Raw genomic sequence first — 15781 nt, 5'->3', positions numbered from 1 at the left:
ATCTATTGATCAGGAATCAGAATATTTTTGTTACAGGTTTTTCAATCTTAAATTTATGATAATGAGAGCTTACAAATTCTAACATAATAAAAATTCAAGAAGTTAGATTTAATTCAAATGTTGTAAATAATGACTGTTTTTGCAAAAAAAGAATAATAAAATATTCAAAAGTTAAAATAATGAAATAAATAAAAAATAAATAAAAATGTTATAATTATAATATAAATATAAATATATAAATACATATAAATATGAATATAGTAATTATCATGCATTAAAGAAGTAGTGATCAAAGTAATATATTTGCTATTCAAAAAGCATAATATATATAGCATCATATAAAAATAACTATAACTAATTAACTATTAAAAGAATTCAGCGACAATATATGATAATGCTATATCACATGTCAATGAATAAAAATCCAAATCTTTGGTATAAATGATAAATGATAATGTTACAAAAATTATAGATATATAGCTAAAATATTTAAAATTAAATGTAATTATTGCATTATTGCATTATAAGATTTTATTTGTACTAAAATTAAAAGCAAATATTTTATTAAGCAAAATGATTTAATTTAATTTTAATAATGTAATTTTATAATTATGTGATTTATATAGAAAATATACAGACTGAATGTACATTTAAAATATATATATATATATATATATATATATATATATATAATTTTAAATAATAAAATTAGTTTAGAAGAAAAATTCTTTGAAAAATGATATTTGACATAAAAAATTGAAATCTTACATCTTAATAGATAAGAAAAAATATGTTAAAGTTAAATAATTTTGTCAAATCATATGAGATATGCTTAAAAAAAAAGACAATATTTTTAAAACAACTATTATAAAGATAAAATTTATTTAATTAAAGCAGTCAGGTATTTCCAACTAAGTATTATAATTTCAATGATATATATTTATTATATATTATATATATTATATTATATATATATTATATATATTATAGATATATATTTATTGAAAAAAATTTTTGCAAAAAAATTAAATTGCAAAATTATAAATTTAAGAGATATAAAAATATAAAATTAACAAAATAGAGAAAAATAAAAAGTATTATATAATATATTATATTATATAGTATTATATTATATAATAATAGTTAAGAATATATAGAATTTTTTATTTTTAAAATTTTCTAAATTTTCTGAATAAATCAGATTTGTCAGTTTTTAGATCTTTTATATATGTCACAACAAAATAATCTAATGAAAAAAAAATTATGATAAGAGAATCAAAAGTATTTGACTAATGAAACTATCAAAAATATTGAAAAAATATTTAAAAAGTATTAAAAGCTGTTGCTACAATAGTTTATATTCTATATTAGTATTAAAAAATTGAACTTTAGCAGAAGAGTAATCTAGAATAAAATTAGATTTAAAAATTCATTAAAGAATATTCAGTTGCATAATTATGGTGCAGAAAAGAAAATTAAAATAAAACAAAGAATAAAAAAATTGATATTATGATTATGATATTATTATGATTATATTATGATATTGATTATTACAAATGAAAATAAAAAAAATTGTAAATCAATGCATCTAACTAATCATAAAATTATTTTTAATAAAAAAATTATATTTTAGTAAAGACATTTTAGACATTGTTTTTTTGAAAAAAAGAATAATATTTCATTAAAAATTAAAAAACAATAAAAGTGAAAATATTTAAGATATGTTTATGAATAGAATGAATGAATAGAATGAATAGAAAAAAGAAAAAAATAAATTAAAATCAAATAAAATAAAAAGAAATAGAAGAAAATAAAAGATGTGGACAAAAATGAAATATATATATAATAGTTTAGAAATATATATCAAATAGCAAAAATAAATGTTTAAAAAGAATTTAAAAAAACAAAATCTCTAGAAGTTCATTAAATTTTGAATCAAAATGCTAATTAAAAAAAAATAAAAAATTATCTAACTTTGATGATTTTGTATATATATGTAACAATGATGAATATAAAGTAAAAACTTGGTAAAGAAACATTTAGTTAGAACACAAGATAATTGATATAAAGATAGATTTTTTAAATGGTAAAATGGATAAAAAAATTTATACAACTTCATTATCAATTATTTATTAATATCAATAATTATTTATAAATAATTTATCAAAAATTTTTTAACAAATTATATACTTATACCAAACTTTATATAGATTAAATTAAAGATCCAAAAAATGAAATGAAAAGTTAACTCAAATTTTAAGTATAAATATAATAAAACTGACTAAGTATAAATATAATGAAATTATTTTTAAATAATAGAAATATGAAAAATTATAAAATTATAAAAAATAATAATTTATGTTGATAATCAGATCATTATAATTAATCCATAAATTTTAATTTATTCTTTAATTCTTTTTCTTTAATTTATTATTAATTTTAATATATAATGAAATTATATTATATATTTTAAAGAATTATTGTTAATTATTAAAAATCTTGAAAGACTGAAATTTTTCTTAAATATTAAAATAAATTATAAAAAAAAAAAATAAGAGAATTTTTGACATTCTATCAAAATAAAACAAACTTTAAGAAAGTTAAAATACAAGATCAACACCATTCAATTAGATTTCACATATTCATGCAAATAAAAAATTAAAATTAAATAAATCAAATATAATAAAAAATAAGTATAAAAATATTGATAAGTTTTAATAATAATAATAATTTTCCATTCCAAGAAGCTATATAATTTTATATATTAATCAAAAAACTTGGTTTGATATAGGAATCTATTAAAATACATAAAAGTTTTTTATCAAAAAGAATATTCTTTTAAAAAGTTTTTTTAAAAAGAATATTTAATTTCTAGAATATTTTCGAAATATAAATTCAATTCGAAAAATTGCTTTGAAATGCAAACATGAATATAAATTTGTTAATTATTGCTATTCTGATTGAATAAATGATGAGGCATACATCTAGCTGTATATTTTTATTCAAGGAAAATATTTTTATTCTCAAAAAAATATGCATATAAATAATTATTTTATTTTCCTATGAAATTGAATATATGTTATTGAGTGTTGCATTACAAATATAATATATTATATATGTTATATTAAATTTTATTACAAATATAATATTATTCTACATGAAAATTTCAAATTTTTTATGTAAATGAAATAAAATTTTTAAAAAACAAAAAATTAATTAAGACATTTAATTTTGTTTATAAAATAAAATGATTTATTTTTGTAACAAGTAATAATAAATATATTTTCATTTTTATTAAAAATGAAATGAATAATATTTATTGAAAATATGAGATATATTTATTATTTGAAATCATATAATCTAAATTGAAAATTTAATGAATATAGAATTTAAATTTAGATTTGTCATCCAATTTTAGTACTTTAATAGCAGTATTTGTGAAAATTAATTTTTAGAACTTGTTTATGGTACTAAATAAAGATAAATTGTTAAAAACTTATTATTTATAATAAATTCATAATAATAATTTCATTAAGTCTAATTTTCATTATTTCTAACAAATTTCAATTATTTCTAACATAATAAATAAATTTCAATCGATATTTTATATTTATATTTATATCAACTTTTATATTTATATTTGAATCTTCAGAATCAATTTTTCAAAAACTAGATTATCCTATGAATATATTAATATCTTATATATAATAAACTGATTTATTATTATTATATATAGTTTATTATAATATATGATTTATTATGATATAGTTTATAATATAAATGAAAATTGATTAATATGATTTTTTTATTTTTAAAGGTATATATAACTCCAGATGGACGATATATTCCACCAGAGGGTAAATTTCATTATAATCATGCAAAAACAATTGATACAACTTATGTTATTCGTACTCCATATTCACGATATAATAATCGTGAGAATTCAAACTTTATTAACTTTAACAAACATCGAGATTTTCCAAAATCACAAACTTATACAAATTTTAAACAACTTATACCCATAATACAACCATCGGAGGCTGAAATTTATAAACCTATCATAACACCTTTAGTACTTTCTAATAACGCAGGCTTATTAGAAGAATCTTATATACCCACTTGGAATATTCACTACAATTGGAATTCTATTTACCAACCATTTGATGATTATATTATCAACAATATAGCACTTTTTAATTCTCATCAGGTATATATTTAAAATATATATATATTCTCAAATTGAATATTTATTAATAAAACAAATATATCATATAATATTTTTGATTTTTTAAAGCAATTATTAAATAATGATTAATATTTAAAAATTTGTTTTTATATAATATCACAAATATTATATATATTATTACAATATTACAAATATTAAAAATTGCATATATTAAAAATATTACATTATTTTTTTATAAAATGAATTAATTAAAAATGATATACTAAAACTGATAAATAAATAATTTAATTCATAAAGATAATAATAATAGACATGGAATGTCTATTATTAGAATAAATGATAAAATATATAAAAATGATATATAACTTTATCTAAGAATCTCGTAGATATCTTTTATATTAATAGTAATTAAATCATGTTACTTTCATTTACATTGCATATTTCAATAGAATATTCTCTCTTATCCTAATCTCTAATTTCAATTTTTATTTTATTCATAAATATATATGTTTTATATAATATACATATAAATATATAAATATAAGTATTTATAATTATTTTAAAAAATTTAAATTTTTCTGTAGAAATTTTATCTCCCTTAAATATTATGTAATATTGTTACCGTTCGAATCTAAATGATACCTAAGAGTCACTTCCCGAGTTATTGCATCAAACCATGTGGTATTTGTGAATTTATCATTCGAGTGCAAAAGGTATAATCTTAAAAAAAAACTGATGAATTTTAAGTTTGTTTTATGCAATCCTGAATTTGCTTTCATGAATTTTTTAAATGACTCGAATCCGCGAATAATCGAATAATGACGCGAATTCGCACCAAATATAAATTTATTCCTTCCTCTAATTCTATAAAATAAAATTATACATATAATATAATACAACCAAGTTTTAACTAGGGAAATTAAGCATATTTAGCTATTCCAAATAAAGGTTGATATTGTAATTTTATGATATCTTTAGTAATTATATAATAAAAATAGATACAGTCTGTAATTATATTTGATTCGAAATAATAATAATCATTTTTTAGATATATAAAAGCGATATATAAAAAATCCAGGAGTTTATTAAGTTAGTTCAAGAAGTTTTAAGTATAATTAAATAACTTTATATTTATTATTGAAATAAAAATTTTATTTATTAAATTATACTTATATTTTAAAAAGTTTTGCATAGTTTTGCATTATTATAAATATATATATATATATTATATTTATAAAATTTCTGTACAAATTTAAATATTTTCATGAATCATATGTATAAAATATAAAAAAAATTATATTACATGATTATTTGAATCTTACATCTTTAGCTAATCTTTAGTTAATCTGTCAAAATGTTCTTAAATTTGATTTTAATCGAGTTTTTCAAGTTATGTTTTTTTTTCTTGTATTATATTCTCTTCATCAAAACCAAAAAGAATTGTTAGAGAAATAAATCAGAAATTGTTTTTTTTGAAAAATATTATTAAATTGCTATTATTTCTAAATAAATTAGTTTTATTTATAATAAATAAATTAAATTTTATAATCAATTATAGAAAACATAGTGTGCTATTAATAGAGCGAGAGAAAATTATTCATTAAAAATATATATATTGCAATATAATATATTGCAATATATATATAAAAAATATAATGGAAAATCATTACACTAAAAGAAATTTTAGATTAAAATATGATTTTCAACGATAGGATCATGTTCAAGTGATCAAGAATTATTATTAGATTGTTATATTAGACATATTAAACATTAATTATATTAAATATTATTTGACAGAATAGATCGAAAAAAGAAACATGTAATCATTTCTGCTATATATTCATTAATAATTATAATAATATACTTATATAACTTATATAATAGCTATAATTCAATTATTAAATATTATTTGACAAATCGGAGAAAGAAACATGTAATCATTTCTACTATATATTCATTAATAACTTATATAATAGCTATAATTCAGTATGTACGCGAGCACTTATTGCTTGCAAAATTTATGAATATTTTATTCGGAAAAATTCCTCGTATGGAAACTCTTTTTTATTATCTATTACCGATTAAGTTTAAATAAAGGATGATATTATCTGAGAAAATTGCCATTTTTGCCAAGAAAAATCACGTTACCGATCACTTATAATTATATATTTTTGACATGCTTCAGCGATTGGAACGAAATCTCAAATCTGATCTCAAAGGTGATTTTAGATTGACTTAATGATAATCAATATCATTTTAATTTGAGATCATTGATCCCTGGTTAGCAGTATATTAATATTTTTATACATTGATTACCAACTCAATTAAAAGAATTTTTCTTTAATTTGGAGATGTTGCGAATCTGTGATATTATTGATTATTATCATGTTCCATCATGTTCCACTGAGAAACTGTGATTCTCCCAATTGAATTAAAGAGATTTTCTAAGGCATGAGCTTCACATGATGGAAAATCTAACTAGCATTCATTGTGAACACTTTTATCGCTAAATATCACAAATAGATATTTTTCTTGTAACACATCGTGCTTTCATTGTCCGATACGATAAATAGATAATTTCTTTGTATTTAATTATACATCATGTTCTGACACAATCATCTACTGTAATTGTAAAAGACCTCTCATATATTCCGCATTTATAACACAGTCTATTTATCATTAAGAAAATACAAATTGTCACAACTCCAACTTCTACATAGACAGTCAATATATGTATACGTACACCTTGTTTAATTTAAAAAACTCGGACAATTTTATTTAATTTTGTTTGTCTAAAAAGGAGACTAATGATATATATAATAATCATGATATATATTTTTCTAATGCCTTTTAAATATTTGTAAATATGACTAAATAGATTTATTTAATTATCTTCTTTTACATTATTTATAATGTAATGTATTTATAATTAAACTTATTTTTAAATATAATTATAATTAAATAACATAAAAAAATGAAATCTAATTTTAAGTACATATAAATGTTATAATGCATAGAGTAAAAAGTAACAGAGTATTATCTAAGAATTATTATAAATTTAAAAATTAATTATAAAAATATTGAAATTATCATATTTAATATTTTATATAATTATCATTAATGTGATATTTAACATTATAAATACATGTAGTTAAAATAATATATAAAATTTAATTTATTATATCTCGTTTTAATATTTTTTTATTAATAATACATTTCATATATATATAATTTACATATTTTATAATTTTTTTAATTAATTTTTCTAATTAAAACATACATTAATCAAATTATTAAGCAAAAAAATGTATTTTTATATTTTTTATGTAAGTAAGAAATTATACACAAATTCATAATTTGGTTAAAAATAATTAAATAGAATATGTTAACACAATGTTAACACAAACATAAATTAATATTAACACAAACATAATTAATATTTGAATTTATTTTTAGATTATTACTGATTATCAAGGATTTTTAAATAAGTTTCATGAACAATCTTCAAGACACATAGAATCTCATTCCATAAGAAGGAATCAAAATTTTTCTCCTCGATTTTGGAAATCAAATGTGAAAAATATTGAATTAAATACCAAAACAATATCATATCAGAACATTAAAATGAATAATGATACAATTTTCCGCTATCCAAATCTTACCAAAATTCCAGAAACTGATTTCACTTGTGATGGTAAAAAAGGCATGTTTGCTGATGTTGAAACTAATTGTCAAGTATGTATATATATATATTAAATATATGTTATATATTTTTCTGTATTTTTCATTTCAAATATTTTATTTTTATTATATACATTTTATTTTACAATATATTTTTGTATTAGAATATAAATTTTCATATTTCTTAATTTTAGGTTTTTCATAATTGTTCTGGTTGGTCTAAAACTTCATCGCTTTGTCCTTCAGGTACAGCATTCAGTAATGCGAAAAAACGTTGTGAATGGTGGAATACAGTACAGTGTAAATAACCAATTTAATTCTAAAATAATTTAATAATTTTAGAAGAGAATAAATTCATCTTTTTCATTGAATTTTACTTTAAGTCAATTTGAATTTTATTATTATGATTTGAAGCTAAATATAAATTGTATTTCCTAGCATTTTTTAATTTCTTCAAGTCAAAATTATTATATTTAAATGTTATAATGCAAGTGTTCTTAAATGTTTATTATGAATACATATTCAATATAAATTTAATTTCAATGCGAATTTTATACAAATTTTTTCCTTTCAATATTAATTAAATTCAAAATTAATCGTTTAAGTAACTAATTGAAAATATCTTTTTAATTATTTAGCTGATCAATTAAAAAAATCTGATTTGTGATTAATAATTCTTCAAATATATATTGAATATATATATATATATATATATATATATATATATATATATATGTGAAGAATATATATATAAATACTATTTCTTATTATTTATTAATATATAGAGATTTTTTACGGATTTATTTTTTATCGATCAAAATTTATAAAGCTTCAAACTTTAATAAGATTTTTAGATAACTTATTGTAAAATTACAATCTCATTAATTTTAATAATGTTGAAATATATTTGGTTAATTCGATTTTAATAATACTTTCTAGAACTTAAATAAATAAAAATTTTGGTATACAAAAATGTTGATTGAGATTTATTTATAATCAGTTATTAAGTGAAATGAGATGGAAATAGAATATAAATGTTATGTTTTGTTTTTTTATGTTTGTTTTGAATTCTAGAGTTTCCAAAGATGTTTCATGAATATATTAATATTCTATATTAATTGGTTTTTATTTTTGAATTATGAAGTAAAAATATTTTTCATAATAAATGAGATGAAATGTTCTTTTTTTCTTATATAATCAAAATATATCATTTATTAAGATAAATGATATTTTTATGCAAAATGCCTATTGATATGTTTTCATTATAGAATAAATATCATGTATGAATTGTAACTAAGTCTTATCTAAATTGATCAATATAAAATATATATATATGAAAAATAATTTTGCATATAATTTGAAAATTAAAGTCACCAATCCATAGATATACATTCATAAAAAAATCTTATTCAAAATAATATCTTTAATAATTAATATATTATAAAGTTATTGAAATTAATGAGGAATTTTTTTACTAACTAAATAATTAATTATAAAAATTATAAATTCATATCAATTTCATTATAAATAAATTCATTTTAAATTGATATATATATATATGTATATATATTAAATAATATAACATAAACATAATTTATTATAATATATTTTAAATAAAAATTAATGAATTAAATTATTCAAATTAATAATTTAATAAATTATATATTATTTCATTTTTTTTAATATAATATATACGGCAATAAGAATTAAGCATTATTCGAATTGTTTTGAATAAATATGTATTTAAAATATTCAATGGAATAAATCGAATATTTTATTCTCATAATAATTATTCATTAACTATTTATTCGATTGAATATAATATATATATATATATATGTTGTATTAATTTGATGATGATTCAAATAATAAAATATCCCATTTAAAATAAATAGCATATATATATATTTTTATTTTCTAACAAAATTAATAAGATTGCTAAGACATTTTTTTTTTCTCTTTCTAAATTATATATCTAACATGCTTAAATATGTTTGATTCGTATCGTGATGTGATATCGAATTTTTAAACTTCTTGATCGGAAGCTAATATAAGTGATCTGCAGAGAGATATTCTTGAATTATAATTTAAATAAATTTGAATAAATTGTACAATAAATAATTTATTTTTACAAATTATTTCAATAAATATAATTATACTATTAAAAATTTTATATATTGTAATTATACATATATAATATAATCATTTGTAGTGACATCTAGGATTATATATAAAAACTTGAAAAAAAAAGTGGAATGTTTTTAGATAAATGAAAAATCTTAATTGATGTGTGATTTATACAGGTTACATTCGTTTCTTTTACTAAATAAATTAGTTTATGTTATTGTCATAAAAAGATGCGAGTGTACTTTAATTGATTATTATTTTAAAATGCATTCACAATGCATAAAAAAATTGTTCCTACATACAAAAAGTAATACAGAAAAGTATTTATTTTCTATGTCACGTGTTTTACATAACCTTTGTGCAAGTGCATCAAGTTTTAGTATATCATCTAGTTTTTTCGAGAATCAAATGTTTAAATCGCTCAATATAATCACAATTATTAAATTTGATGATAAAAACTATCATCAGTGAATTTCAAATGTGTTTTAAAAATAAAAAATCTTTTTGAAATTGTAAACGATATTGCAAAGAATGTCAACATATACAATCATAAGAAATGGATAAAAGATGACGTCAATATTATATTTTTTCTAATGGATTTTTTATAGATCATCTTTATTAAAATTCCCAATCATCGAAAAAGGTATTAGATATAATGAACTAAATAAAATGATAAAAATATAATGTAAAAATTATTACATTTTTCATACATTTTTTTCTAAATTATATAATATATTTATATAATACAAATAATAAACGAAAATATTTCTTAAGAAAAAAATCAGAACAATTTAAATTAAATATTATTTGAAACTAATTAAACGTATTGTCAAATATTTATATACAAAAAAAAATTTAAAACTAAACTAATAAAAAAATATAAAAATTAAAAAGAATTAAAAATATTTACAATAATTGAAATCAGATTTAAATTTTTTTTTAACTTATATAATCAAAATGATTTATATGAGTTCTATTCTCCATTTTTTTTATTAAATTTTTTTTATTTTTTCTTTGTTCATTTCAGTATTATTGTTCTACTTTTAATTTTATTCATATCTTATTTTTTTTCTTAATCTTAATAATTTTCTATAGGTTTTTAATTTCTCCTTAGTAGTAATTTCTTTGAGATTACTTTTTTTTATCCTCCCATTTCTCATTCATTCTCAAAGAAAGAAATTTTCTTTTTTTTTTCTCTTTATTCTTCTCATTTTTTCCTTTGAATGAATTTTCATTGTTTCTTTTAATTGTGCTTTTTTCTTGTTTTTATTATTTTTAATTTTTCTAATTATTTCTTTTTATATTCTTGCCATTATTTTTCACATTATTTATCTCATTTTTATATAACTTATACATTTTTTTTTCATTTTCTCTAAATATTTTGGTATTTCATTTATTCTTATTATTCATATTATTTTATATCATTTATATCTAGATATCTTTATATCTCTATTTTTTCTTATATTATATTTTCTTATATCTTTCTTTTTCTTTTATTTTCTCTTATCTTCTGTTCCTTCTTATTCTTCTTATTATTTTTTTCTTTCCGAATTCATTCAAACATATTTTGTAATCTTTTAATATCCTTTTTCTTCTCCAACTTTTCACTTCTCCCTCTTATTTCTTTTTTCATTTTCATTTCTTTTATATATATTCTTGCTAGTAATTCTTTTTTTTCTGTTTAATTTCTTTTAATTTTTAAGTTCTTTTTTTTAAAATTTATTCTCTTGTTTTTTTTTATTCTTATATAATATATATAAGGTTATATATATATAATATAATATATATATATAATATATAAGGAATTAAAAAAAAGAATAAAAATATATATGTATATATATTATTATTTATATCCTATTTTCTAAATTCATCTCATATATATTTTTTATATTTATCTTTTATCTCTTTTTGATTCTTAAGTTTCTATAAAAGTCAACATAGGCTATATTAATTTTTTAATTTTCTCAGATAATTTATCAATATTTTTTTTTGTAGTTGAATATCTTCTTTCTTATATTTCAAATTTTTCTTATTACTGTCATTGTTTTTTCATTTTATTTTTTACTCTATATATATTTTTATTCTTTTTATATATTCTGCTGTTTTAACCATGATGTAATCTAAATTTTTTTTTATTTCTTTAATCTGTTGTTTTTTGAATTTCCATGATGCTTTATTTCTTTTCTTTTTTCTTTTAAAATTTATTGATTTTTTTCATATTCATTTTTTTTAACTTATTTTTTCAATCTTTTTATTTTTTTCAAATCTTTCTCCTTTTTTTTTATTAACATTATATCATTATATGTGTATATATATATATATATATATATATATATATATATATATATATATATATATATTTATTTTAATATCTAAAAAAATAAATGGAATAGGAAAAAGAGAGTATCTAATATATATATATATATATATCAACTAATCATTGAACAGATATAAATCCTCATTAGATCCTCATTATTTTTCTTGTTCAAAATTCTTTGTTTTTACCCAATTTCATTTCTTCATATTTTCTTAATTCTTTCTATCAATTCCTCACTTATATTTTTATTACCTATTCTTTCTTATATTTTATTTCTGTCTACGATATCGAAAATTGCCTTTAAATCCATAAAACTTATTTTTGTTTTTTTCTTTCTTATTTAAAACTTTTTAATTAAAACTATTTAATATTAATATTTAATGTGTCCATTATTTAATATTTTTTTCTGTTCTATTTTCTTTGACAGTTTTTCCAGAATTTTTATATATAAATATAAATATATATATATTTATATTTATATTTATATTCCTCTTATGTTATGTTATGTTTTTTACTTGTGAAATAATTTTTCTTATAATATTCATTTTTATCATTCTTTTTTCATATTTATTTATCAACTTTCATATTTTACTTTCATTTTTCATTTTTTCTATTTTTTTTTTATGAAATTTTATTTATTTTTTTTTATTGTATAAATGCTTATATTTTTTTCTCAACTCTACATACTTTTTTCTATTTTTTCTTCTTTTTTTCATTTTTTAAATACTTTTTCTCTCTTTCTCTTTACATTATTCATTATCCATTTTCTTTTTTTTTTTCTTTTATTTTATTGCCTTATATTTTCTTTTATTCTCACAATAATTTTATTTAATATCAATTTTTTTTTGTTTCTTCTATTTTTTCTTGATTTTATTTTTTTTTAAACACCAATTCTCAATTATTCTTTTTATTTTATTTTTCCTTTATTTCTCTTTTCTTTTAATAAAAAATGATTTAAATTCGATATTTTTCCTATTTCTATCTTTTTCAATTTTTCTTTTCCTTTTTTTTATCTATAATTACATAGTCTATCACTAATATCAGAAATCTTTATTCTTAGACCTAAAAACAACATTTTTTTTTCTTTTCCTTTTATGCATCGTTTTTTTTTCATATCATTTCTTTTCTAATTATATTTTGTTCTTTGTTTTTTTTTCTTACTTCTATTCTGTTATATTTTTCTCTTTCAACTTTTTATAACATTAATCTTTTTTTAATCTCTTTTATTTTTTACTAATAATATTTTCCTTCTTTTTATTTCTTTTTATTTCCTCATATTATCTCCTTCCATTTGCAATTTCCTTAATAATTTATTTACTTTCTTCATTAATTATATTTTTCTATTTTATTCTCTTTTTCTTTTTTTTCAATTCATCTTTCTATTTTTATTTCATTATTTCACATATAAATATTTTTTTCATTCTTTTCTTTCTTCTTTTTTTCGATTCTTTGCTATTTTTTATTTTATCTTTCATATTTTCTATTTTTTTTTTTTGGTTCTTCATTGCCATTTTCTTTTTTTATTTTCTCAATTTAATTTTAAAACGTTTTTATTTTGTTAATTTTATTTTTTATTTTGTTAATTTTTTTAAAAATCTTTTCTACTTTTTCGTATTTTCCTTTTATTCAATGTTGCAAAATTTCACTCTTCATTCTGTTTTTTATTATCACATCATGAATAAATGGATTATAATTAAATTCTTTATATTTGTATCATTTGTCCAAATATATCATTATTTTATCATTATTATATTTTATATATTTTATCATTATATATTTGTCCAATATATATATATGCTTTATTGTAAGTATATTTTTTTAGATTTTGTTTCAAACTATTAATGTAATTTAGTACAAATGCTTTTATTTAATCTCGATATTTGTTTCATATAACAGATTTTCTATAATAATTTCAATTCATTTGATTTCTGATTTTTCTGGAAATAATAATCATCTTTGTTTTTAGCTTCTCATTTTTTTTAAACTCTGAAAAAATATCATGTTGAACATTATTTTTCTTATTTTTAAATTTATTAATCTGTAATTTTTTTATATTTTTGTATTGTATGAAAATCATTTCTTGTAATTTTAGATCCCATTTTTCTCTTTTTCTTAAATTAAATTATCTAAATACACAAGTGTTTTACTGTAACATCAGTAAACATCAGTAAATTTAAGTTTATTTCTTACTTTCACGATTCTTCTTGTTTTATTCAATATTGTTCTTGTTTTATTTATGAAATAAGTATTTCTACATTTTAGATAAGTTAATTAATCAAATATTGACTTCATTTTCTTTATAATTGTTTGATATTATTATCTTAGTAAAATTTTTTAAAATTTATGGTTAATATATTCTCTTAGTCTATATTCTCATAGTCTATTTATAACATTTTTTTTATATTTATTTTTTATTAATGCTTTAAATTTTTAATACTTTTTTTAATACTTCAGCAATTTCATTTTTATAATTTATAACATATAAATATTTTTTTATTGATCATCTATAAAAGTGATAAAATACTTTGACTGTTTCATTTCAATGACATGGATTTATAGATTTCAAAATGTGTATAATAATAAAAATATTTAATTTTAAATTAATATTCAATCTTCGATAAGAAAAATTAAGATTAAAAAAATTTTTGAGAAAGAAAGTATTTTTATTTTTTATATAAAAATTTATATAATATAAAAAAATCTTTCTTTTTCAAAAAAAAAAAAATGAACTCAGAACTGTGAAAGTAAAAGTTTTATATTTTAAAATGATTTCAGCTTTTTTGTATGATTTCAGATTGTTGTATGATTTTTTTTTAGGAAGTTATAATAATTTAAAATAATAATTTTTATTGTTGGTTTATTTATATTCTTTATTATAATTTTAATAAGTATTTTTCACATTCATTTTTGTTTTTAAATGGTTGTTTATTTTGTCTATCTTTCTTTGACGCATATGAAATGCATTATTTTAAACTTGTTGACTTTACAATTTTTTTAATATAATTATTAAATTTTTAATTTTATCATAATTTTTTTGTTTAAATATTCTAAATCTGTATCAAATATATATGTTTTATTAATAGAGCTTAAGTTGCTTTTTTTTTTACAATATTTAATTTGTATATGTTATTACAGTTGCTCTATGTGGATTATCGATACAACAAATTCTATTTTAAATATTATTATCTTTTTTAACTATTTTTCTAATTAAAAATAAATTCATCAAATTTGAAATATATATTTGAAATATATGTTATTTCTGTTTTTTACTATTTAATAATAAATTTTATCTTTACATCTCTATGTGTTTGCAGTTTTTTTTTCTATTTGTTATTATAATTTTTGATTCGTAATCATGCGTATTTTTAATCATTTTTTATGTGTAGATTTATTTTTTTTATGTATTGATTTACATGTCTTTAATAAACATATAAATGCAAACAATAAATTAGCAAATATAATTAGCATTA

At 17.0% G+C, this 15781-nt stretch overlaps 1 protein-coding gene across 2 annotated transcripts in view; it reads left to right on the top strand.

Annotated features, from left to right (window-relative positions):
* The window catches only part of LOC107995733 (uncharacterized), a 65481-nt gene that overhangs the window by 12514 nt on the left and 37186 nt on the right, over positions 1 to 15781 (top strand). The window contains exons 4-6 of one of the 2 annotated variants that reach the window (XM_062072056.1): positions 3818 to 4207; positions 7643 to 7921; positions 8062 to 8167. In XM_062072056.1, coding sequence (XP_061928040.1) covers positions 3818 to 4207; positions 7643 to 7921; positions 8062 to 8167 — 775 coding nt within the window. Of the gene's footprint in view, positions 1 to 3817; positions 4208 to 7642; positions 7922 to 8061; positions 10041 to 15781 lie in introns of those variants that run through there. The other variant, XM_062072055.1, reaches the window with a different exon arrangement.

Source organism: Apis cerana, linkage group LG2 (assembly GCF_029169275.1).
Source record: "Apis cerana isolate GH-2021 linkage group LG2, AcerK_1.0, whole genome shotgun sequence".
NCBI lineage: Eukaryota > Metazoa > Arthropoda > Insecta > Hymenoptera > Apidae > Apis > Apis cerana.
Note: the sequence above shows the minus strand (reverse complement) of the source record. Positions and strands in the feature narration are given on the sequence as shown.